The sequence below is a fragment of the Sphaerodactylus townsendi genome, linkage group LG11 (assembly GCF_021028975.2).
Source record: "Sphaerodactylus townsendi isolate TG3544 linkage group LG11, MPM_Stown_v2.3, whole genome shotgun sequence".
In the NCBI taxonomy this organism is placed as follows: domain Eukaryota; kingdom Metazoa; phylum Chordata; class Lepidosauria; order Squamata; family Sphaerodactylidae; genus Sphaerodactylus; species Sphaerodactylus townsendi.
The window spans coordinates 41,743,807-41,770,170 of record NC_059435.1 but is presented as its reverse complement, the minus strand read 5'-3'; the positions used below and the strand labels follow the sequence as shown (position 1 = coordinate 41,770,170).

Here is a 26,364-nt window from a genome sequence, read left to right as displayed (position 1 = left end):
GATCTTCTTGGCTTGGGGGGCTTGGATGGGGTCAGGGAGCAGGAATCGGAGGCGAGCTTGCCCGCGGGAGAATTGGTGGAGGGCTTCGAGGGGGAGGGGGGACCCGCCAGGTTTCAGCTGCTTCTTTGTTGAAAAACTTGTCAGGGGAGGGGGACGGGGCGTCTGGCTGACGAAGGCTCAGCCGCTCTCCTCTCCCCCCATATCAGCGTCAAGCGACGGAGCAGCGGCTGATGCCAATCCCGGGGCAAGGCGCGGGCGGGGAATTGGGGGGTGGGGTGGGGGCGCCGCTGGAGTCGGGGAAGCGTGATCGCCCGAGGCCCCTCCTGCCTGCTGGGAAAGCCATAAAACACCTCGCCGCAGCGCGCAGCCCCACACTGGAGAGCCGATCCCTCCCGAGGACGCGGCGGCAGCAGCAGCAGATCCCCGGACAGGAGCGCCACCACGACCGCACGCGAGGTAAGCCGCCTCCTGCCCCGGCCCTCCGCCGCCTTCCAGCACCCGGTCATGGGCTGCGGGGTGCGCTGCGCGATCCGCGCGTCCTTTGGCACCCGCTGCTTCCCTCGCCTTCCTTTCTTGGCCCCTTTAGGACGATGCCTCCTGCAGGGTCTGGCCTTCAGCCTCCAGGCAGACAGGCGTCAACTTTGGCTGTGAACTCCCGCGGAGTTCCATCGGACTTACTTCCGAGTAAAGGCAGCGCCACAGACACACACACACGCTGAGCCCAACGGAGAAGTGAAGTTTAGCAGCTCCGTTCTCGGACAAGCCCTTCCTAAGAGATTCCGTTACCAAAAGGGACTTTCCCCTTCCTGGCTTTTCAGGGATCGGTGTCCTCTTCACGACCTAGGTCCTTCTGGGGGAAAAAAGGCTTTAATCTCACCAATCGAGATGACAAACGTAAACCTTACCAATGCCTTTCTACTTCTGCTCTTTTCCTCTGCTATTTACAAATGCAATCTCCCTCCTCCAAAGGGAGTTCAGTGGGATTTTCAAAATGTAATTGGAAAAAGTAACAGAAATCTTTGGGGTGACTTCTGAAAAAATGCCCCACGGGCAAGATCTGGAAGGACTTTGTGTATGAGTGTATGTCAAGTGTAGATATATCAAGGAAAATCGGTTTACTGGAGCCTTTTCTCTTTGTGTAAAGAGTATACACACTTTTAAGCTTCATGGAACTATTTTTCCCTAAGTAGAAGCAGAAGAGCAATACACACTCCACAAAGCCTTTTATTTTTATCTATTTATGTTATTTATAGTCCTCCTGGAAGTTGAATTATGAAAAATTCTGATGCTGATTCTGAAAGCAGGGGAAATGGGGTTGAGCTTGCTTTGAACACCGATTCTGAGCCTTAGAACATGAACAGAGTATTTGTCTCTCTCCATTCAGTAGCCAGAATAGCCCTGGTGGCAGGGGTGGGATTCAGCAGAACCGGTCGTTAAAATGGTGCTTGTAAACAACCAGTTGTTAAATTATTTGAATCCCACAACTGCCTGGTGGCATTAGATTCCTGGGTTTTCAAGGGATGACAGGATTCGATGCTGTTGAGAAACTGGGTCCTTTTGTTAAAGAAATCACGGCCAAGGATACTTTGCTGCTATGTCTGTGGCAGATGACATCCTTAAGAAATTAGCAGCATTAGTCTTCAACAGAGGTCTGCCATTCTAAGTCCATAGTCTTCAGAAGGACTTAGAAGGGTGCAACTGTGTTTGGGATTGCTCTGTAAACCTTTGGCCAGACTTCATTTGGGACAGTGCTGCGATTCAGGGGCACTTTCTGAAAACGAGGGGCAAGTGCTCCCACTATATTTTAAAGAATTGTGATGAGAAATCCTTCGCTGTGTCCTACAGATGCAGGGGACCATGCGATTGTGGCTGTCAGTGATGACGCTTGCCCTGTGCCTTCTGATCTGTCTTGGGACGCTGGCAGAAGCATATCCATCCAAACCGGACAGTCCTGGAGAGGATGCGCCTGCAGAGGATATGGCCAGATACTGGCCATTGACTGAGGAGGCGTACATCCAACCCCTCCATCCTACCGGCAGAGGTAGGTCCTGGGAGAAGAGCTTCCACATTCTGCGGGGGGGCAGGCTTGGGTAAAGGTTGTATCCTGCAATGGAAGCCCTTTTTTTAAAATTTCTGAAGGTCCTTCTTATCCCTCTTTCTCCAAAGTGCTAAGAATCACAGGCTAACAATGTGACTCACACTCTGTTCTGTCTTCAAGAGTCATTAACATATATGCAAATGCAGCTATGCACATGAGCTGCCTTATTTGGAATCAGACCCTTGGTCCAGCCATGTTGGTATTGTCTGTTCAGACTGGCAGTGCGTCTCCCTGATTTTAGATGGAGATCTTTCCTATCGCCTACTGTCTGATAGTTTAAACTGAACCTGGGTATGTATGCATGGGTAGTAGCTATATAGAATGAAACTGACCATCCTCCCTGGAGAGCTTGTAATCTTGCAAGGAAAAGAAACTCAAATTCACTTATACATTTTAAAAAATTGTATTGTATTGAGCCATAGTCATTACATTCAGCTCAATTGTGTACAAGTCTTCTAGCTTCAGTCTTGCCAGCAATGTGGTTTTATTTATTTATTTGCTAGATTTTTTTTAAAAAAATCCTATACTTCTTCCAAATGCCCAGGATAATGCCTGTGAGTCCCTGCCCAATTTTGTCCTTTACAGCTACCCTGTTAGGCTGAGAGTGGGGAGTGGGGGAATGTCTCAAGTACTGCGTCCACATGTTGCTGGAAATGGTGCTATTGTTGTGCTATAGCAGTCATTTGCAACTGGATTGGCTTTCTATAGCACAAAGATAGCATAAAATCCCAAGATGTATGAATACACCACGCTGACTCTCACAATAACAGGAAAACCGGTTCTCTCTTCTGTGCAATAAAAGCACAGAAAATGCATAGAACTTTAGGTGTTTCCATCTGAGCTGTTGTTTCTGGCATTGATTTCATATGCTCATTAGTGAGCCCCTGGAATCCAGCAATGATTATCATGAATTTTTAACATCGCCATTTTTACTGTATGAACTTTCCCGGTGTGAACTGACTACAGCACTATTTTTTCACCTGAGATGGAGCAGTGATCAATTACATTGTTGGTGAACATACATAATTCCAACTTTTCTAGGCGCTCTGGTGACATCATTTTGAAAGTTTGAAAATAAAATATTATTTTGAAAGTTTGAAAATAAAACGAAGGGAAGTTAGAGAATTTTCTCTTCCATTGAGAGTCAGGATAAACTGACAAACCAGACTTGCTGCAGAGGAAGACACTTTGTCAATATCGATACTTCAAACACACAGTACTATATGCTGATGGATGCACTCTACTTTTGTTACACATGCTTCCTTTCATGTGTTACACATGTGCACTCTCTAACTTGGTTTTGGGACACTTGCTCAGAACCAGAACTTGTTTGGGAGAATTAAGCTCAGTGTCAAGGGGAAAGCTGTTTCCGCTTCCATTGCTTGGCTAGCTTGGAAGACTGACACACTCACCGATTAAAGGGGAGTGGGGGAGAACATGTGATTTAGGGATCTTTACCTGGAAAGTGGCTAAGGAAGCTCTGATAGGCTACCAGTAGCCACGAAACAACCAGGTCTTTTCTAAAGCAAGGTTTAGAATTTATTGGTGGAAATATAGAAATCCAGCAACTGAAAAAATGCTCAAGCATAAGAATAGTGCAGTCATTGTGTTCAGAGGGGCATGCATATGAAGAATTGCTTGAGAGCAGAGAAAGAGGAAATAAGAGAGAGCCAAGCCTCTGACCCAGTGGGAATTTTGCAGCAGTCAAGGCCAGAAGAAATGAGTGTGTGAGAGACACACACAGCTTTATTCTACTTTGCAGCAAGATCAGAAGCCACAGGTCTGAGTGGGCTGCTGTTGTTCCCCACAGCAGACTTTTTCAGCTGAACTCACAGCCATGGGTTCAAATCGGAGCTTCTATATCCTCCACCTCTTCCAAATATTGAGATTTCCCATGGAAGGCACTTAGTGTCATCAGTGGCACAATGCTCTTGCTCCCCCCTTTTTTTGTGCAGATGCAATAATGTTATTGCATGCCTTTGGCAAAAAAAAGAGGGGGCAATATAAATGTCCAATGAAAACTGGTGGGTGGGGAGCTGTTGCTTTATGAAACATTTTCAAACAAGGCAGACAGACAACGGTAAATCTTCACCATAAACCTGGACAGCCTCCCTCTGCTTGTAAAGGCAAACCAACCAGTGATTTCAAAGGATGTATCCAACTTTTAAAAGCAGGCCATACACCACCAGCAATATACTTTTCAGGCTGAGATCCAAAAGGTACACCTTCACTGCTGTGAAATAATTGAGCTCAACAAAAGCAGTGAAATAATGCAATTACTGTGTACTTAAAAATTAAATTGGGAAAACCAAACATTTTCCTAACAACGGCTACTTTGGAGGAAGGGTGGGGGGAGGCCTGAGTGCGAAAGATGGGGAAGGAGAGGTAGGGCCAACATGACATAGGGGTGGTACTCAGGAATTGTCAGAACAAAATACCTGAGGGTCTAAGACTTCCTCACTAGCAACCCAATGAGTAGAAATTGACCAAAACAATTTCATTTTATTTTATTGAATTTATAACCTGCCCTTTCTTTGCAAAGATGGGCTAAGGGTGGCTTACAATATAAAATATGTACAAAAATATACCTCTAGACATATAAACGATGATATAACGTTATTGTACCTTCCTGGGTTGAGCAGACCTAGAGGATGAACCTAACAGCATTGAGCCTACCCAACCCAACTTGATCACATAGTAGCAGTAGATAACAGATAACAGGTAGGAAAAGGTGAGGAGACTAGCAGTGGTGTAACTGTTGATGCCTCAATCACAGGGGCGGAGTGAGGAGGAACTGCGCCAGGGGCATGCGTGCGCCCCGCGCCCCTGCTGCAGCACTGCCCCCCCGGAATGCCTCTGCCACACCCCTCACGCTCCAGCCACGCCCATGCTGCACCGACACCCAGGGTGTCATGCCCCCTGTCCTGTTGGTGCTACGCCACTGCTCAATCATAAGTCTGATGGAACATCTTAGAAAACCTGAGGAATTGAACTAAATCCCTCAAGACCCAGGTCTGAATTGACAGAGAGTTCCATCAGGCTGTGGTTGAAGATAGCTGAACACTTCTAGGGCTAAGGCCCACCATCAGATGATTTCCAGCACTGAAATTGAGGGGAAAGCATATCCTGGAAAAGCAGGGAATCCAAGCAAAATCCCTGAACCTACAATGAAAGCAGTCCAGAGAAGTCTGGATAGCTGACCAAAGCCTGAAAGTTTTAAAGAACTGGACTCACAGGGAATAATTTGTGTGGAAACAGTCCGGAGAAGGAAAGATATGAAGAAACAAAATGGAGAGTTTTCAACTGAAAAGGCATGAATAGAATAGAAGTGAACCTGTCCTCAGTTTGCTGAGCTGGGTAGAGAGCTCACTGTCTGTTCAGATGATCCAGAGATTCAGGTGAGAGGACTTTGGACAGAACTTTCAAAGGTCCCCAGGAAGCAGTGAGAAAGTTTGTTGATTCCAGAAGAGTGGAAAGTGCGACCTCTGTGAGACTGCTTGATTTTGTCTGGCAAAACAGCAGTAGTTTTAGGGGCCCACACAAAAGAATATCAGAGAAATCATTACAAAATCCAGGAATTCAGGGTGAATCCAGGATGAGAATCTGTGGGTTTTCTGACTATGATTGAATTAGAAAGGGGTGGGGTGGGGGGTTATGATTGTATCTTGACAGAGTGGACAGCATGGTGGAGGTTTCACCCATGCCTAAATCGGGTGGGAGGAAAAATTTGGACAGAGTCAGTAAAAATCATTAAGCCCACCTGGTTGAGTGCTACTAGTTAGATTTTGTGCACAGGAAGACTTGACCTTACTGCTTGAATTTACAAATAGATCTTGATAGACGCCTGGCTTTTCAACCCCCCCCCCCCCGCAATAGGTAGGCTTGTAGATGCCCCGTAAGTGAATTGGTCTCCCACCCAACGTTTTGGTTTCTCATTAGCGTAACCTGAGGAGCACCTTGACCTTTCCTTCTCCAAAGCATGGCATTGCTAGCTGCTAAAATGGCTGCCAAAGCATATTTAGCTAAGATTGAGTCCAAGTAGATAGCCCAAACCTGGGAAGGGGGGCTCTGGTAATCCTTTGGGGAAGAATAAAGTTCTCCCCTTCGAAGCAGCTGCTGCGGAAGATGGGACACGTGCCACTAGAATTGGGGGGGACTGTCTCCTCTCGCAAAAGGCTACCTTGTTTTTTCATGAGAACTAAATAATGAGGAATTGTACAGGAACTGGGTGAAATACAATAATTCTTGATTGCTACTGTAGAGTTAGTAAAATGTTAGCAAAAAAGAAAATCACCTTTTTTGTTATTTTGTTCACGCCTGAAACATCTCTCGTTCAAGAGTGGGAGGAAGAAAACTTTGATCATTAACCTTGTTTATAATTCGTGTTGTGAGATTTGAGAAAATCAATACATCTCTTGGTGGATGTGAGCAGACAAATAGGTTACAGCGTCCTGCCAGATATGCCCTACTAAAGGCTAGCAGATTATCTAGGATTGGAACCATTTATCCGATATTCATTTTCCAACTCCCCCCAACTGAGAAGTAAAGACTAAGTCTGTACAATGCCTGAACCAGACATCTCAAACTGGACAAAGCCTCCAGATGATGTTACCACACTTTTCTCCTAGTGCTAAACTGTGAGTCTGTACTGGCAGCCAACTTGCCATTGTGTGTATGTCTTCCTGCTGAGTAGTGTTGCAAAACCCTGACCTGGATAGCCAAGGCCAGCCTGCTCTTATCAGACTTCAGAAACTAAGCAGAATAGTCTGTGGTTAATATTTGGATGGGAGACCACCAAGGAAGCCCCCGGCTGCTATGCAGTGACAAGCAGTGGCAGACCACCTCTGAACATTTACCTTGAAAACCCTATTGATTGTGACAAAAGTAACATTCAGAATGTAACCATACTTGGGCACCTGATCAAAAAGCAGTGGCATGGCCAAAGTCTCCTAACTTATCTGAATAATATTAAAAGGCTGATATATCAACCAGTTATTTGCACAGGATAGAAAAGTAGTGCTTAGTAACAAAAGAAGTCTTAAAGAATAACATATTTGTAATGACATAAGCTTTCCCTGAGTAGAACTTGTGCACTACAAAAGCTGCCATAAATCTGTTGAGTACAAAGGTGCCACAACTACCAGTCCCTTGCAGCAAAAGGAGACAGCTACTCCTGATAAATGAGGGTCTGTGAGTATGGAAAATCAGACTAGAGACAGGTTTCTTTATTTGCAGCTCCAAAATATGGAGTGCAGTTCTCAAATCCTTTCTACCTGCAGTGTAATGGGTAAGAAAAAGCGAGTAACAGTGCAGGCTGGGCTGACTGCTTGAAGGTGTCTGGGAGGCCTGACATCACCACTGCTATGGTAGAACGTTTCAAAAGCATCAGTCAGGCTGAATCAGTAAACCCAATGCAAACTGTTCAAGGGAAGTCCCAGTTCCTGAGTTACTTGGTTCTGCTTCAGATGGACCAACAGGATCAACGAGGAAGGCAAAATCCAAATGAGGATCTCTGAAAAAAGAGGTAAGAAAGCAAAAGGAAGGAAGGAAGGATATGGAAAATTATTATTTGTGTGTGTGTGTGCACACGCTGTTTATTTTTTGTGTTTTTAAAAATTGTCTATGTTATTCTAATACACACATGGCTCTTTTTCATATTCCTTTGTTTCTTTTGGGACCTCTTGTTTTGTGGTTTGCAGTTGCTAGTGGTAGTCCCCCACCTTGGGACAGATAGTCCAGAGTAGTGACATATCATTCCTTCTTACTTATGCTACTTGACCCCTCATTGTACATGTTTCCTCTTCTTCTTCAGTTCTAAAGCTATCGCAAGAAGCTGACAACAGGAAACATTCTTAGCCCAGACAATGTGCTTCCTAGATTAAGAAACATTGACAGCTTGAGAGAAATGCTAGAAGGGAGGTGATTCCATTTCTACAGATCTGTTGTTTCTGCCAGCCTTCAGCCTAATGAAATCCAGGCTGCTCAAGAAAAGGCGAAGCAACCCTCTGATAAAAAAAATCACACTTAGCACTTACATGGTGCTTTCAGTGTCCAAAGTGCTGCCCATGGTTAATCTTGTAATCCTTATAACAGTGCTAGAGAATAAGCCAGTGTAATTATCTCTGCATTATAGATGAGGGGGTTGAAGCTGAGTGGCATTAAATGAGTTAGTGGTAGAGGAGAGGTTAGAACCAGGGACCTTTTAGATCATATTGTGTTCTTGAAGTCATTATGCTGTAAAACACAAGAAGCTGCTAACAGGTGTATGATGCAAAAAATAAACTTCTTCTAAATATTATGCAACTGCAGGTTTTGTATTTAGGATAAACTCATGACCACAATTTGGGATAGTTTGTGATTGAGTTCCAAGCTAGAAGCATGCAGTCCTTTTGGCTGGCAAAAACACACCCCTAAGAGAATGCTGAACCGGGAGCCTTATGTGGATTTCAATTGCTCAGAAAGTTGACATACTTTCAGGGTTGGAAAAAGGTGAAATGTCTGAATAGAACATTTGTTTGCTGAACAGAACATGAGGGCACAGACTTAATGTCTGTGTAGGGAAATAGTTATTCGAGAAAGTGGCCCTTACGCTCGTTGATTGATGCTACATTTGGGATTCATATTTCAAGGTTACCCTTTTTTTTCACATGTATTTAAACCCTAATCTTTTAAGTTTTAGTACCAAATGTGGTAAGCTTGTTTTTTAATCATTTTGTGCAGTTTGGGCTGAGATAATATTTGCTTTTAAGATGACAAAAGGCACTGCCAGAGATTATTGGATTTTTTGTTTTTAATATAGTTCAACAATTGAAAGGGTGAATTGAAGCCAATGTAAATAATGCTGTGTTTCTATGAACAAGTACCTCACTTGAGGCTATTCAGAAGAAACAGATTAGTCAGCTACAGCTCATGTACAATCCACTCGGCTGGGTTTGCACCTGGATCTTCATTGTAATGGTATAAATCATCCCTGGATCAGAATACATCTGCTTAAAGAGATATGAGCTAGGATAGGATTTTTCCCATTCTTGTTTGCCAGGCATTGTTTGGCACTGACCTTACTCACACTGCACTGTAGGCATTGATATCTCCATTGCATGTGAGATCACACACATATGGCAGGTGTTATAAGGTCTATCGGTCCTGTGACAGACCTGCAGAATTAAAATTAAAAGAAAAGAAGCCCCTCTGATTCTCCTGAAATGGTGGCTCGAAGAGTGGGAGGAAATGCTGTGTTTTGGGTGGGGGAAAGTGGGGAGGAGTGAGAAAATCCAAAGAAAACATAACTCATATGGTGCTCCTTCACTTTCCCACTGAAGGGAGAAAAAAAGTCACAATTCCAGAGGTTTCAGAAGCAGAAGGGATTCTCTATTCTGAGGGCAAGGTGACTGCTGGAGAGGGCAAAAATGTGTGCATAACCAAGGATCAAACTTGAAGGAAATGTATGCCCAATGTGAAGAGCTGTGGAGTGCCCAGATGCCAGTGTCTTTGTTCTCTCCACTTGTGGGGGTGCCTCTTAAACTAGAGGAGGGGGAAAATACATCAGCAGAGCCCAGTGCTGCTCCCACAGCCCATTTGGTCCCCCCCATTGGGCTCTCCCATAATATGATTTTATAATAAAAGTTGAGTAGGAATTAGTGTTTGGGGGAAAGAATATATAACCATAATACTGTGATGGGCAAGACAAGTTCTTGCATACAGTTAACTCCTGAATTAACATTAAAATTGAAAATATGAAGACCATCTCCTCACTTACATGCCAAAATAACTGAGCCCAGCCAGACTATTATTAGATGTGTCATTTAGTCCTCAGAAGTCATTACAACATAGTTCAGTTTTTTGCTCATCCCCTAATTGATTTACTATTCAAATTAGATGAGATAGTTATAATAAGGTTTTCATTGGCCCTGTACACTTACATTCCAAGAAATTGAATTAGAAGGGTAGATGATTGTATCTTCTTGTTAGAAGATGCCTTACCAAACGGAAAACTTACTGCCAGCAATAAAATAAATAATAAAAACTGAAAAGGCTAATCAAATATAGGCCATCAAACAAAGTTGTTCTTCATGAACACATGCTTACTTGGATAAATCACATGGGAGTTTGTTATTTCAGATGCTGTTTGGTTATATGACATGTAGCAAATATTTTAACTCTTCCCCCTGCCCTCCAGACTAATACCTGCATTTAGAAGTAAATGCAATTAATTTCAGTGGAGCCAAATAATTTGTATAGGATCAAGTCGTAGAGCAGGGTGCCCCAGTGTGATGCCTCTGGGCACAATTGCATCAGTATTAGACTGGAAGCAAAAACAGTCCCAGAGAGGGCCTCACTACCCCACCCCCCAGCTCATTCCTGCCTCCTCAACAAAGGAAAGAACAGAGGATTAACAGGCGTGCCATGGTGGCTGCTACCCCAGCAAGGCTGGGTCAGCTGGAGCTTGTGGTGGCAGCAGATGTTTTTGGGTGGCTGGGGCTGCTTGGCATTTTCTGTAGCTGCTGCTGCTCCAGACTGGCAAGGCTGGCTTGGCACCAGCAGTTGCAGTGACTAGTCCCAGCCACAATGGATGAGGGCTACTGCTGCTTGCCTGGACTTGGGGTGATCCTGCCCAGGGCAGGGTGCCAAATCATTGCCCCCTGGACTTTTCCTGATGGTTTTATTGGCCAATCTGCCCCTGTATGGCACTCACCAGTGTTTCCCCTGGTATCTACTTAGCTTTTCAGAAAGTGGGCATGGCTTGTTACTGGCTGCCCTTATTCAAATGAAAGTTTTCCATGGCTGTGATAGCACTTTGGCCATTGGAGAATCAGGAGGCTTTCCTTAGTCAGGGTTTCCTTAATCAGTATGCTTCATTCCCCATTCCAGCTTTCCTTTTTTTAATTCCCTAGTCGTTGTCCTACTTCCCCTCTGAGCTTTCTTTCATTTCTTTGTATCCCCCTTTCTCTCTCTTATCCTCTGGTGTCCTTAGGTTTTGGGATGGCACTTACTACCGGTATGCACTATCTCTCAGAATTTTGAAAGTAGGCTAAAAAAACTTGAGGATCACTGATCTAAAGAGGGAAGAATTAATAGCATAACAGGTACAAGACTGACATGTGTCTCACGCACAATATACACTAGAGACCATGTTTGAATTGATATGGTGAGCGTTTTTAGCCTTTCTTTCACCAGTTCTATCAAAGGTAAATGGTTGTAATAATCTAGGGGAAAAGTATGAGATAACCATTTTAAAGCAAAGTACACATTATAGCTAGTGTAGGTTTGACATTTGCATGGCAAAACATGAAAAGCAAAATCTAATTTAAGTGTGATGGATGAAAATCCCTCAGAGAGCAGGGTGCAATGCCTCTCCTGTATTCCTAGAAATTGTAATCCAGATGGGATTTAATCACACCAAGCTGTTTTATCTGCTCCTTGCATTATTTCTTATGTAGTGAAGTAAGACAATTAAATTTTGATGTAAATTATCTCAACGAAAGAATAATTTGGGGGGAAACTAGATGCAAAAGATTTGGAAGCAAACTAGAGTAGAGATTCAACCCTTCTGCCTCCCATATCTCCTCTTGGAGAAGAGGAGGAGTGGCTGAAGAAGGAAAAGGTCTCACCCTCTGTACCCTTCCACATTCCCTCCTCCCCCTGTTTTTCCAGCTGGAGAGAAGAAAGGTCTAGCCCCTCCTGGTCCCTCATAAGACTAGGGATGCCAGCCCCCAGGGGGGATCTGGGGAATAGCATCCCCCAGAATTAAAGCTCATCTTTAGACTACAGAAATACTTTTCCATGGCTGTTTTGGAGGTGGACTCTGTGTTCCCCACAGAGGTCCCTATCCTCCCCACTCTGCATTTCCAAATTTCTATGAATTTCACAACCTGAATCTGGTAACCCTACCTGCACCCCAAGGTCCAATCCTGGTGGTCGGGGCGGGGAGGAGGGAGCTGACAGCTCTCCATATGCCTGTTGGTAATTTTCCTTCTTCCTGCCTCCTCCTATTGGAGATACTGAAATGGACATGAGTAGAAGCTGGATGTCCAGCATGATCTTGCTTTCTACATTGGTTGTGAACTCAAAAACTTGGTTCATATATTAGTGTATTGAATGAATACATGGGAGGTTTAGTGGTTCACATCCATGAAGCTTGCCCTTGAGCACCACACAGTCATCTATTTATTACAGGGCAGGAAGGATATGCTAATGAGAGAGTGATTAGCCCAAGACCTCTCAGTGAATTTCATGGAGAATGGGGATTTTGATCTTATGTCTCTCTCCAGTCCTAGTGCAAAAGTTTAATCAATATTCAAACAAGCCCATGTACACACAAAAGGGAAGGGGACAGATCATGCAGAAAAACTGCAGATTGATATGACTTGTACATGCTTAGGCTCTCGGCCTAAACATGTGGAGACCAGTAGGCAAGGACAGCAGGAGATCTTGCTTCTCCTTCTGCATTTTTAGTGATCATGAACATGCCACAAGTACAAAATTCATTTAGACATGTGTAGAGTTTGGAGTGCACTTAACTTTTTTTTTCCTGTCAAGCTGTAGCTGAATTATGGCAATCCCATGTGGTTTTCAAGGTAAGAAACATTTAGAGGTGGTTTGCCATTGCCTACGTTTGCACTACAGCACTGGTATTGGTCTTGCATCCAAATACTGGTTAGGGCTGACCCTGCTTAACTTCTGAGAGTTGATGAGTTCAGGCTGTCCTCGACAAGCCAAGTCAGGGTACTCATCATTTATGTCAACTGATATAACACATTACAGTCTGCAAGTGTAACCTCAGCTTGTGGGTTCTGTGGGGCAGTACTTGGAATGAGTTGCAACAACAATTTTTAAACAACAAAATGGTTTACTTTTCTTTACAATTAACACTTTTAAAACATCAACATTTAACGTTACAATTCAAGGTCCTGTTCAGGTTGCATTTCAAGTCCTTCTATTTACAGTCTACTGATATTGCCAAGTCCAAATTCTTCTTTGCAAGTGGGCTGGCTCCTGAAGACTCCAAGGGCTTGATGAACAGGTTGCAACATGATGAAGGTCTCCAGGAGAACTCTCACCCATTACAACCACAAAAGAAAACCCTGAAACAATAAACTCCAACATTTACAACATAGCAAAAACAACAACTACCTTCCCAGTAGTTCCCAACAATATTTCAGTTACCTTAAAAAGGTGTTAAGGGCTTATAGAAATCAAGGTCCGAGTCTGGTACCCTTGTCTTCTCCAAAGAGCTCTCTCCTGCAGCCTCTTGCTGCTCTGAGTCTCCACCCCTTACTGGGTCAACCCATTCTGGGCCAACCCATTCTGGGCATGGGGGTTACACAAGCCTCTGAACTCTTCATCAGGCCAAGTGTTTAAAAAAAGTACAAACCTGAATAAATAACAAAAATTATGACATGGCTCTGATTTTTTGATTTTGGTGTGGACCAACATGGCTGCCTACCTTCCCAGACATAATCAGTTATTTAACTGTCATGCTCTAGGGATTCCTGGAGTGCTCTAGTGTGAGGGATTTTATGGCTCCATTTAAGAATTAGTTTGATATTCTGCCAGTTCACACAACAAGATCTTCAACCCCATCAAAAAAATTCTTATAATAGAACATTAGTTCATCCGCTGTTACAGGAATAGTAGGTCAAAAGAAGTAAACAACTTTTTTTACCTCATTCAGGATGTAGATACAAAAGAGACCTGTTAAGAATCAATCCACACAGTGATGATCACATTGCATAAGAGTTTCTGCTTTTTAGAACTGAGGAGAGCATGTTATGTCGAGTTACTTTGCAATAAAAGTTTTGGACCCCCCAGGATATTATTGGATGACTGCAGTTACTACACAAGGAAGATGGCCATCGGAATACCTACACAGCAGCCCTATCAAATCTTAATTTTTTTTCCATGGAGTACTAACCAGAGATTAAATGCATCATAACAAAAGCTATTAATTCAAGTTTTCAGAACAAGACAAACAAAGAATCCAATCTTCATCCATTAAAAAGATAAATTTTATTGAGAAATTCTTTAAAGTGAGACTCACAAACTAACAAAGCAACTCAGTCTCATGATGTTAGAGCTGATTTTTTTTCTTTAATTGGAGTCCTGGTTTATGGCAATGAAGCATGAGTGGGTAGCAATTTTGCTGGAATTCCATTATATTTACTGCAGCTGAGTCTCATCTTTATTATAAGAGACAGCATCCAGAAGTACTATTAATTGACTTCGGCAAGGATTTTGACTCATAATGGGCTGCAAAATCAGATTTTTAATTTGGTAAACTAATATACAAAGCCCAGGCATTTTCTTTAAGGATATTAACTCACTCTACAGTTGAAGCTCAGGCTGTATCTAAATACGCGGAAGAAAGGAAGCAGAAACCAATCTCTGATCGCACCAGCTAGAACATTTGTGTTCAGTGTCATGCTTCATTAAATCACTCTGTGGGGAGATTTAATGATGTAGCTGGTTGTCTTCAACATCTTCTCTTGAAATTGATACTTTGTCTTTCTGAAATGGAGAATTATTGAGACATAATCTGGTTAGCTGAATATGATGTGTGTTCCTTTATCTTTTGCTTATTCTATCACGATATAAAACCCATATTTTTAAAAAATAACTTTGCTGACTAGAAACGTATCCTAGTGGTCATGAGTGTGTTTAAATGGTTAGAAAAATCCATGGAGGACAAGTGCATCAGTGGCCACCGGCAAAACTCACTATAAATATACATTACCTTTGTTCAGGATGATTAGACGCTGAAGAGGAACTGATGTTTCGCAGTGGAACCCCTGGCCTCATATTGGCCTTTTAGATGGTACAGCAGTCTCCCCCGTCCTACAGCAACAGCCTATACATTACTAATCTCAATACAAATACAATACACAAATCCCTAGCAACTACACTAATCCCTATCCACTAATTAAGTGCACAAATGTAGCGCAACAATAAATCTCTGAACCCATTGGATTCCGGTGTTCTGGCAGCTGTCTGGCAGTCACTTCCAGTCTTCAGCTAGGCCATTCAACCAATGGACTAGAAAACTAAGGTTATTAGCCCTATCGACTTCCCTAATTTAGTGTACATTAAACACTTGTGCACAGAATATAGCAGTACCATGCCTACCAGAGTCTGCACAGGAGTATTGATTTTTGTTTTGTTTTTTTCCCCTTCATCAAGCTGTTTGTAATATGTGTCTCTGATGTAATGAGTCACTTTGATGTAATGAGTCACTTTAATATAACAGGTAGATGTTAAATCCTCATTAGTCATCAGAGGGAGTCACACTCTGTAATTTGTAGTCCTAATGTAGATGTAACATGGTCAATAGCTGTCAGATTCCTTGGGCATCAGAAAAGTCAAGTCAAGCCGGTTTCCTCCAAGTGGTCCAAGCCTTTGCAAACGTATATGTGAACCAGCCCCCTCTAGACTCACAGGCAAGGTTGCAGTTTGTGCTACTTTGATTATGTGTTCCTGCATTCAGAGGCATATAGGGGGCAAATGGCACCCTAACTCACCCCCACCCTCCGTGCAGGCCTGAAAGCTGGAAAACATGGTTTTTTAAGGCACGGAGGCCGGGGCGGGGCTCAGGGGGCAGGTCCATGCCCCCAGCCCCTGCCCTGCCCTGCCATGCCCCCAGCCCCTGCCCCCAGCCTCTGTGCTTTTAAAAGGACATCCCTGGTCGGCAGGCCGGCTTCTGCTCTCCCCAGGCTCTGGGGAGGGTAGAAGTCAAGCTGCAGGAAGTTCAGGAGAGTGGAGCACTGCTGCCCTCCACCCCGCATTCCTGAAGCCCAGCTCCTGCACTCACCAGGGCCTGGGGAGGACAGAAGCCAGCCTCAAGGCCAGGGATGTGTTTTTAAAAGCACGGAGGCCAAGGGTGGCGGCTGGGGATGGGGCCAAACCCCCTGAGCCCACCCTATGTGCAGGCTGTGGGTGCAGCCCTGCCCCCAGCCTCCATGCTTTTAAAAGCATGTCCCTGGCCTGGATGCCAGCTTTTGCTCTCCCCAGGCTCTGGGGAGGGCAGAAGCTGGGCTGTAGGGAGGTCGAACGAGGGGTGAGGCACCACGGCAGGTGGCTGGGTTACATGTCAGTCACATGACCAAAATATGTGAGCCTGGGGACATGGGTATTCCCATGTCCCCCTGCCTGCATTGCAGGGGGTTGGACTTGATGGCTCTTGGGGTCTCTTCCAACTTTATGATTCTATGATTCTAAGTAATAACAGCAGCTAATTATGGCAATGATCCAAAACTCCCATTGCCAAAGTATTCTGTGAGGTTGCAGGAGATCTTTGAGGCCATTAACAGTTCACTGTTTCAGCCTATGGGAATGATATCCCTTGGCTCCAAGTCCCAGCTCACAGTTGGGGTTGATAGCTGAAGGGTATTAGCCTCTAAAAAAACCTGGTGTCCTGCTCATCTCTACTATTCCAGTCTGAGCCTCAATCTCAGTTTTTATCTCAGTGGGCTCGGCAGGAGCTCCCACTCCAGTGCCAACACTCTGTAGCACTCTGTTAAAGCATATCCCCCCACCTCCAATGGCCCAACTCACAAGCTTGTCTGTAGCCATGGTCTTCAGCTGCAAGTGAGTTGCACCACTGCCTCTGCCTCTCGTAGTTCCAGACACAGCAGAGGAGTGTGTGTTACATGGCTTGCATGTTTCTTTGGGTCCCATACAGTTTTGATTAAAGTTCTTTCATTGTAGCCTGTCAGCCGGCACAACAAATCTTAAAAGTACTGCATTCATTATCCTCTAAAGATTAGTAAGACTAAAATTCTCATCATGGGTCAAACTAATATTAATATATTAAAATATAGAATACCCCCTGGAGCTTGTTTTCTGCACCCTGCTCTGGCACTGTCTTGCCTAAAAGTGATTGGTACCCTGGTGTCATGGCTGGAGGTAAACATTTGGACAGTTCCTTTAATAAACTTCATGGAAATTTGGTCTTCTTCATGGAAAACTAGTCATTGTGGTTAATGGGAAATTCCACATGCAGAAGCAACAAACTTCTGAACATCAGGGAAAGACCTTGGCCTCCATCTCCTGTTGTTTGCCCATGCAGGGTAACTGTTAGGTCACTGTGTGAAGCAGGATGCTGGACTAGAGGAACCACTAGTCTGATGCAGCAGTGCTGTTCTTATGTTCGTATACTATGCAAGGCCATTCTTGTACATCTTGTTCCTAACGTTTCGCCTGCATCTGTGACTGGCATCTTCAGAGGTGTCTGTTACACACTGTGTCTAGTAAGAAGAGAATATTTAGTGGGGAATATATTGTCCATGTCCCAGGGTGGGGAACCAATCATTAAGTGTTTGGGTGGAACTTGTTATGCAAAGGTGTGGTTGAATGCATAGTATTGCGAGTGGGGTTATCAGTCCATTTACATTTGTAGTCACATTTGCATTCCCTGCAGCATCAGTATTGGTGAATGCAAATCCTGTGTCTGGGTGGAGTCCATTGTCTATGAATTTTGCATGCCCTTGTCCTTTAATTCTGGTATTTTTAAGTACTGGTAGCCAAGCTTTGTTAATTCTCAGAGTCTCTTTCTTGTTGAAGTTGTCTTGGTGTTTGTGCATTTCAGTGGCCTCCCTGTGCAGTCTGATATAGTAACCTTCCGAATTGTCCAGAATTTCAGTGTTTTAAAATAGAATGTTATGTCTAGTTTTGTTTAGAACATGTTCTGCTACTGCAGATTTTTAAGGATGGTTAAGCTGACAGTGTCTTTTGTGCTCCTTAATACAAGTCTGAATGCTGCGTTTTGTGGTTCCTCTGTAGATATTGCAGGGCATGCAATAGACTTGTATTAGGGCAAAGGACAAGAGAGACCCCTGCACTTCTGCAGGAGTTCATCGCATACCCTGCAGCTATATCACATACCATAGGATTTAGGGGAAAGAGAAATTGCAGAGAAATTGCAGAGTGGCTTCACATCTCCTCTGAGCTTCCTCTTATCCTCAAACACTACTGTCAGATTACCCAACCCTAGCCACATAAGACTAATTTGGATCATTTTCTTGATTGTGACACAGGTAAAATAGAACCAATGCTTATTAAATTTTGTGACCATGTCACAAATAACTAGTTATTAGTACAGATCCTATATTCAGGAGGTTCACAGTGAATATCCGACTGAACTTACATAAAAACAGAACATCTGAAAATACTTTGAGTGAGTGAAGGATAATACTTCATAAAGCATTTGGCTGCCTGACTTTTAGTTGTCCTGTATATGAAAAGATGGAACAATCACAGATTTAAACTAATTTTTAAAACTCAACTGACAGGTATGGAAAACGATCCAGCCCGGACACACTGATTTCTGATCTCTTGTTGCGGGAAAGCACAGAAAATATTCCTAGATCAAGGTAAATATCAAAGTATTTTATGATTATACTTTTCAATGATGTGGTTTGGATTTTCCCTGCAGATTCGGTGGTTGGAAGGATTTCCTTCTTCAGAAGCATGACTTCCCTTCACACATACCTTCCTCTCACTGGGTCCCACAGGAATAATTTGGGGAAGAAGCTGAGGTCTGCCACTGGAAAGAGGACTGGCAAAAATTGCCTCCCCTTGCATCGACATAAATTTTAGGGAGATTCCACCCTATGTTTAACATTTTAATCTATGCTAACCATTTTCAGTATGCTTATAAAAATAAAATTTAAATTTTATTTTGAGAAATGTTAGCTGCCTCAAACAGCACATCCCAGTCTGGATCTGTGGTGTGAAATCTAATTTCTATACTGCATTTCAGTGACTTCCAAAACTTAAGTTTTCAAAGTGAACAAGACAGCTACAGCAAAGTGACCAATGAGATGACGTAGATAATTTCCACTTTGTAATAGTATTGCAATTATATGAACTAAATGCAATTGTATTGCATTTATATGAACTAAATGTTTGCTAATTAGAACAAATTCTTTTTTAACACACAGTTTTAGGTGAATAAATGCAGGTTAGATATTGCTGAGGCTAAACATGTTTAATTCTTTTTCATTTCATTCCAGTGTTGTAGATCTTGTGCTAGATTACAATGAGCTAGATTGCATCTGTAGGTTAAATCAAAGTCAGACTTCTTTCTACTCTTTTTCATCTCAAATTTAAAATGCCACACACCTTTTCAGAAGCAGGCAAGTATTAGGGTGAATCCAAAGGACTGTGAGAGAACTTGCCTTCCCCCCTTCCTGCTATAGCTTTCTGCATTCCCAGGGGTGGGGTGGGGGGACACATTTTGTGGACATTTTGAAGCAGAGTGGGATACAAAATGAAGTTCTACTACAAAAAGAGTAAAACAATGACCTGGAGATCTTTATGGCCAATTATGCCCAATGTACTTGCTTGTGTGATGAGGGTGAATGTCCATTGCAGCAAGATTTCTTGTACACACCTGATTCCTCAAGCCCTGCTTTCACTTTCCAATATCTCCATGGCAAGAGATTTTTAGCATGACTTTTAATCATACCCCACTCAGGTCCCTCTGTCCCCCAATCCCTGCTCTTTCCAGATTGTACTCACAAATCTCCAGGAATGTCTCAGCCTAGAGTTGGCAGCCCTAGAAATGTGTAAGCCAACTCCTATCTTTGACTGTTTTCTATGGGAAACATGTTTTTGTGCAAGGGAACACTCCCTCATGCACTTGCCATCCTGCAGTCAAAAGTGGTATAATCCAGGACCAATTTTTCCACCTTGTTCGTTGCGTGAACTAGACCTTTGTCACTCAAACAGTGAGAGAAATGTATCCAGCTAAGGAATCTCTCATCTCTTCCTAGTTATATATTCCAGGACTGATTTCTGACATATCGTACAAGGCCCTCTGGCGAAGCCTTGGCACAAATTAAGTCCAGTGAGTTGGGTATCTGTGTTTTCTGACTCCAGAGTCTGAGACTCACAATGATTTTTGAATCAGAGTGGGAGTTGGAGATAAGGGTCAAAGGTTGATGGTGGTAAATGGCTGCCTTATTGCTTAATGAAATATTAAAATGTCTTTTTCCTAAGATAAATATAATAAATGTTAGCCATTAGTTTAACATCCTTCTGCAACAGCTCTCACTGCTTTCAAAATGACAGTTCCCATTTTCAGTACAGCAACATTCAAAGCAATGTGCAGTCAACTAGAGTCAGCATGATACAATATTGCAGAAATGCTTTCTCATTTTGTTATGCATTCTTTTGGAGTTGTAAGTTTTCAGATTCAGCTTTGATTCTCTGCAATCATTATAATTTCCAGCATGTAATACTCTGGCATGTGTTTATTACATTGCATTCATAAATATTATATGCCACTTATCTGATAAGCCCAAATGGATGTTCAAGAAAAAAGACACAGAAAACAAATCAGAAGCACTAATACAACAGCAAATGTAAATTCGCAAAAGCATTTTTAAAAAAGGAAAAGGAAGTTGTCGCAAACTATTAACCCTCTCTTAGAGAACTAGGCACATGGGGCGAGGTTAGCTTCCCAAAAGTAAAATAATCTGGATAGGAGACTTCTCATGGCACCTGAATTTTGGCAAGAATGGAGTCAGGTGAACACCCCTTTGGAGGGAGTTTTCTAATTGGAACACCAATTCAGAAAAGGCCCTCTCTCCAGCAGATTAATGTCCATGAGGCAACCAAAGAAAGGATTCCCATAATGACCTCAGCTAATTGGCAGATGCATTTGGGCAAAGATACCCTGGTCTTAGATTGTTTAGAATCTCCCCACACACCTTAACAGAGGAGCAGTTGTCTATCCACACTGTTTTGTGTGCTAGGCTGGTTTACTGCCTAAATGAGCTGAGCAGCCGCTTAGAGTACTACAGTGGGAACATTGCTGAGATTCAGCATCTGCCAAGCACCATCTTATATCTGTGCATTTCATTTTTTCTGCCTTTGTGTAGTACCTTACACTTCTCCCTGTTGAAATTCATTTTGTTAATTTTGGCCCAACTCTGTAATCTGTTGTGGTTATTTTGAATTCTTATTCTGTCCTCTGGGAGGTTAATAATGGGATAATGTAGTTCAGGCCAGTTATCCCATTATTAACCTTATTATTAACATTATTAACCCACATTATCCCATTATTAACCTTGTTTGAAACACCTATGGCCTTGAAGAATCTACCACATAAGATTCTCTTACATGAAAAATCCCATCATAATGGAGAATCTCAATTTTCTGTACACTCACCTTGCAGTGTTGCGCATTATGAGACTTACCTGTTCTCCTGTGCCTTCTTGTGTATTTCAGTTCATTCTGTTATTATATTGCTTTTGCCTTCTGTTGTGCCTTTGTTTTGGATGTATGTTACATGTGTGTGTATATTGATGCAGGTTACATATATGTACAGGCCATATATCATGTTTACATGGAGGGCTTATGTTGTGCCCACCATATGTAGAATTACATGTTCAGGTGAAGTATGAATTTCATGAGAATAAATTGGTGTGAATTCTCTCCTTGTTTTATGATTGCTATGGATTAAAAAACCTAGCTAATGCAGGCTTTATGTCTAACGTGAGAATTATTATTTAGTGTGGACTGAATTTTCCTTGTGCTGTGATGAGAATATATAGCAGGGGTCCCCAACATTTTTTAGCCTGCGGACACAGCATGGTGGGCACAAGTACAAAATGGCTTCCACCAAATGGCTGCTGCAGAAAGCAGGGCCAACCGTAAAATGGCTGCTGCAGCTTACCTTCCATTACACTGTGAAGATCTTGGTGTAGTGGTGGCAGGCTGGCAGCTGCTGCCAAAGCAACATTTTTTAAAAATTGAACAACCAATCAAATTTCCAATGCCATGTCAGAAGCCTTGCTGGGCAAAAGCCCCACTTGACCCCACTGCTCACAATCTAAAAATGCTTGGCACGTACCAAGGGAGGTTTAGCTTTAAAAAGGGCTTGGTAGTTTTAAAAAGGGCTTGGACAAATTTATGGAGGAGAAGTCGATCTATGGCTACCAATCTTGATCCTCCTTGATCTCAGATTGCAAATGCATTAGCAGACCAGGTGCTCAGGAGCAGCAGCAGCAGCAGCAGGCCATTGCTTTCACATCCTGCATGTGAGCTCCCAAAGGCACCTGGTGGGCCACTGCGAGTAGCAGAGTGCTGGACTAGATGGACTCCGGTCTGATCCAGCAGGCTAGTTCTTATGTTCTATGTTCTTATGAGGTTTCAGTGAAGGCCATGGCACCCAGGGGACCATGTTGGGGACCTCTGCCACATAAATTACTTAAAAATCTCTTTGATTCTCTTATTCACCATTATGGTCTTTTTCTCCCCCTTCCTAATTCATTACAGGTTTGAAGATCCTACAATGTGGTGATGGAAACTACCCCCCATCTTCAGTCTTTTCCCTAGTTTCAGTCCATCACTCATTGATAGAAGACTGGTCAGAGATTCAGCTCCCAGTGCATGCAATCATTGTACTGAATTCTGTAGTTTTTCTTTCTTTCATTATTCTTGTACATATGTTTATTTAAATAAATCACTTGTGTACTCTAAATGGTAACATTTTAAATTAGAGGGGGAAAGGCCAGTAACGATAATGGGTAAAAGCTTGTTTTGCGCTATATTCAAATTGAGGTTCAATCTCCTTTTAGGCTAAAGCAGCATGAATATAGCACCGACTCAATAACTGTTCGAAGTGGCACCCATTTGACGTTTTATCTGGCCTTTTGGGCTGACTTTTAATATTTGATTCTTAGCAAGTTATTTGTTTCATGATGATTATTGCCCATAAAAAATAAAACTGTGTGGAACGTGCATATTTTACTAATTAGCGTATAGATTATTATTTTATTGCTAGATAACATTTGCACTAATAGCATTTTGAGAATTTGAAATGTGAATATGATGCACCACTAATGGCGTAGGAGGTTATGTCTAATGTGAGAATTATTATTTGGTGTGGACTAAATTTCCATGTGCTGTGATGAGAATATATAGCAGGGGTCCCCTACGCAGTGGCAAAGGAGGTTAAGAGCTCGTGGATCTAATCTGGAGGAACCGGGTTTGATTCCCAGCTCTGCCGCCTGAGCTGTGGAGGCTTATCTGGGGAATTCAGATTAGCCTGTGCACTCCCACGCAGGCCAGCTGGGTGACCTTGGGCTAGTCACAGCTCTTTGGAGCTCTCTCAGCCCCACCCACCTCACAGGGTGTTTGTTGTGAGGGGGAAGGGCAAGGAGACTGTCAGCCCCTTTGAGTCTCCTGCAGTTGAGAAAGGGGGGATATAAATCCAAACTCTTCTTCTTCTAATTTATGCTAAACCATGAAGACTAATAAAAACTAGTTTCAAATGACCACCCCATGCAGCTGCCAACTCTGAATGGATGAATGGCAGGCATGTAGTACCTGGGCACAGGGCCAGAGGGTTCAGGAAACACACAACCAGTCAAGAAGTCAAAGGATGGAGCCATTGTATTGAACTTAGAGGAGAGGGTCTTGATCATGCTTGTATTGGAGCAGAATCCAGCTATTCATGGCCAGAGAAAAAAGTCAGGTGGTATGAAGACAGAAAATTCTCTGTTCATCCAAGAAGCACAGCCATTCCATGTGTTCACTAATCTTCTTTTAAAGAGCAACGCATCTGTATGTTTTACCAAGCCAATACAGCTGATCTGTACATATTCTAAACTTGACTATATTCGCTCAAGCTTGCTGTGGCCTTGCTAAAGAGCGAGGGGCAGGCAGTCGAGCAAACCTGCAAAGGGTGGTATTCAAGGCAGCTCAAGGAGTCAAAGGCTTAGGCTGGGAAAGCAACGTGAAGTCAGACAGTCCAGAGTCAAAGCATAGGCATGCAGGCTAAGAGCCATACTGTAGTTCAAAGGTACATGGTACATGGAGCTTACCAGGAAGCAGTCTCATTGCATCTAGGCCGAACCAAGCCCAAGGCAGGGCTTAAGTAGGAGACCCCTGCTAATGGGGCCAAGCTACTGTGGAGACTTAGTCCTTTTCAGATGCAAACGTCTCTAGCTTACAGAGCCTTCTGCCATACTGAGCAACAATATGGGCACTTCTCCTTTTACACTGTAGTTGCAGCCTCTGTCTTTGTCTCCTTTGTGCAGCTGACTTGTTATTCTGCTCATCTGAGGCTCCTGAGTTGGCTGTCACAGCTGCACGGCATCAGGCTCTGCCTTGGTTGGCAAGGAAGGGCTTGAAGCTGGCTCTGCCTCAGCTGGCAGGGCAGGTCTTGGGTTGGCTCTGTTGCCTGCATCTCCTCACAAGGAGTCACTTCTGGATCCACGGTGTCTTCCGGCTCCACGTCAGAGCCCTCATCATCCAGGGACTGGCTCATGACAAGCATGATGCAAAAATGAAAAAGTATACAATTCAAGCAATTAAACCCAGCCTTCATCATATAGGCATTATAATGCATTATTAGAAGACACAGAACTTAGAAACCATTATGTAAAACTTTCTAATTTTCAAGAAGTCAAACACTCAGGCCCTTGGGTCCCAATGATGGTCTGTGGCAGAGAACTCAAAACTAGTGCAAAGCAGGTCATTCGGGAGAGTTAGCCAACTTATACACCCATGGTAAATAACAGCTTTTAGAAAATGCTCCTCATCAACACGCTCCCCTTTCATAATGTTGTCTCCCGACATATATTTCATCTTTAAACACCCATACACTCCCCTATGAATTCCTGAATGCTTTCGCTGACCCTGGTCTTCTGCCCTTCATTGGCTTGGTTAGTGATACATCAGTTTCTGCAGTCATAGGGAAAGAAAGGTAAGGTGGAGCAACAGTCTGGGCTGGGCTAATGGAAACCAAATGTGGTAATAGGAACACTGTGAATGGTTTGTCAGAATGAGCACAGCTTCATGATGTGGCTTTTTCCCTACTAACTTTGTCTTCATTCTCCTGCATGCCTCCGTAATTCAAGAATTAGCCCTATACATTATGTGGGTGGCACTGGGGCAATTGGGTCCCCCATTAAGACCAAAAATCAAATTTTTGTGCATGCAATGATATGCTATTACCAACTTCTTCTTCCTATTTGTGTCCTGGCAAAACAAACAAATCTGAAAAGTCAGCCTCCTTAATTTTTTTTAAAAAAACACCTTATCTGTGAATCGGCCAGAATGGGTGAAATAACAAGGAGAAATAAAAGAGCCTCACCAGTCACAGGAGATTTAAAAAAATAAGCCAAGGCCAATATATATATTTATATATATATTTAGGAGAACCATTACAAGACTAACAGATTCTCCTGAAGTAGCCTCTTGACAAAACATGTAGGGCAATTTGGGAAATATATATATCTTACACTCACACTCATGTATATATAAGTTAATATTCCCAAATTGCCCTACATGTTTTGTCAAGAGGCTAATTCAGGAGAATCTGTTAGTCTTGTAATGATTCTCCTAAAAGAGTGTAAGATCAGTAGCCAATGAAAAACCCCTAACTATGCCTCTATGGCAGCTATTTTGTCATGGTATCCATTGTTATATCTCAAAATTCCAAAACCTCCTGCAAAACCAAGAAGGTTGGGAGTCTCCATCCTAACACAATGGGGTCAGACCTAAATAAAAACTTGAAAAACCCAAAAAACAGGAACTACCACCATCCGGTTAGTAGGTTGCTGAAGATACCTATGAAATTATGTTATAGAAAAAGTTGAATGCTGCCAATATTACCCCCTTTTACTCAAAAGAAAGACAGCCCTGAATCCAAGACAACCCCCTTAAAAAGTTATACACTTACAAAAAAATATTGTTAGATATAATTATAACCTGTATGTGAGTGTAAGATAGCCTATTTATTTTATGGAATACTTGTGAGAAAAAAATAGTTTTGCATTTGAGTAAATACTGTAACAAGCAATCAACCTGATAGTGTATGTGACTAGAATGTGTAAGTTTGTACATCTTGGAGGATGTTCACACAAGTATATGTATCCTACAAAATTAATACTTCCATGTAGGAAACAGCATGAAAGATGTATGTGATAATAATTTTTGTTCCTGTATGTATTATCACATACATCATAATTGTTTGGTAGCCAGTAATATCTTCCCATCAGAGTACACTCATGAAATGTGTCCATGTTTGATTATTACTAGCAATTATCTATACACAGGTTTCAGACTAATTATTGTGCTGAAGTTCTTTTCCCTGAGGGAAACATATCAAATATAGTGGCTGATATTTGGCCACCTACAAAATGAAACAAAACGTAGTTCTTAGCTGCTAAAACAGGGGTAGGGAACCTGCGGCTCTCCAGATGTTCAGGAACTACAATTCCCATCAGCCTCTGTCAGCATGGCCAATTGGCTGGTAGGGG

The 26,364-nt window shown here is 42.8% G+C and overlaps 1 protein-coding gene across 1 annotated transcript; it reads left to right on the top strand.

Moving 5' to 3' along the window:
- Positions 1-210: 210 nt before the first annotated feature.
- NPY (neuropeptide Y) lies at positions 211-22,846 on the top strand. Its single transcript, XM_048510482.1, has 5 exons — positions 211-456; positions 1,846-2,041; positions 7,334-7,385; positions 18,379-18,459; positions 22,373-22,846. Exons 2-5 carry the CDS (start codon positions 1,846-1,848, stop codon positions 22,395-22,397), a joined length of 354 nt encoding a protein of 117 aa, XP_048366439.1. The 5' UTR covers positions 211-456; the 3' UTR covers positions 22,398-22,846.
- Positions 22,847-26,364: the final 3,518 nt, after the last annotated feature.

What these genes read in the sequence shown, in the direction of transcription:
- NPY (XM_048510482.1), top strand. Translation starts at nt 1,846, where the DNA reads ATGCAGGGGACCATGCGATTGTGGCTGTCAGTGATGACGCTTGCCCTG. An exon ending in CCTCCATCCTACCGGCAGAG is followed by an intron (nt 2,042 to 7,333) that starts GTAGGTCCTGGG and finishes CTTTATTTGCAG; the next exon opens with CTCCAAAATATGGAGTGCAG. An exon ending in GAAAATATTCCTAGATCAAG is followed by an intron (nt 18,460 to 22,372) that starts GTAAATATCAAA and finishes AATTCATTACAG; the next exon opens with GTTTGAAGATCCTACAATGT.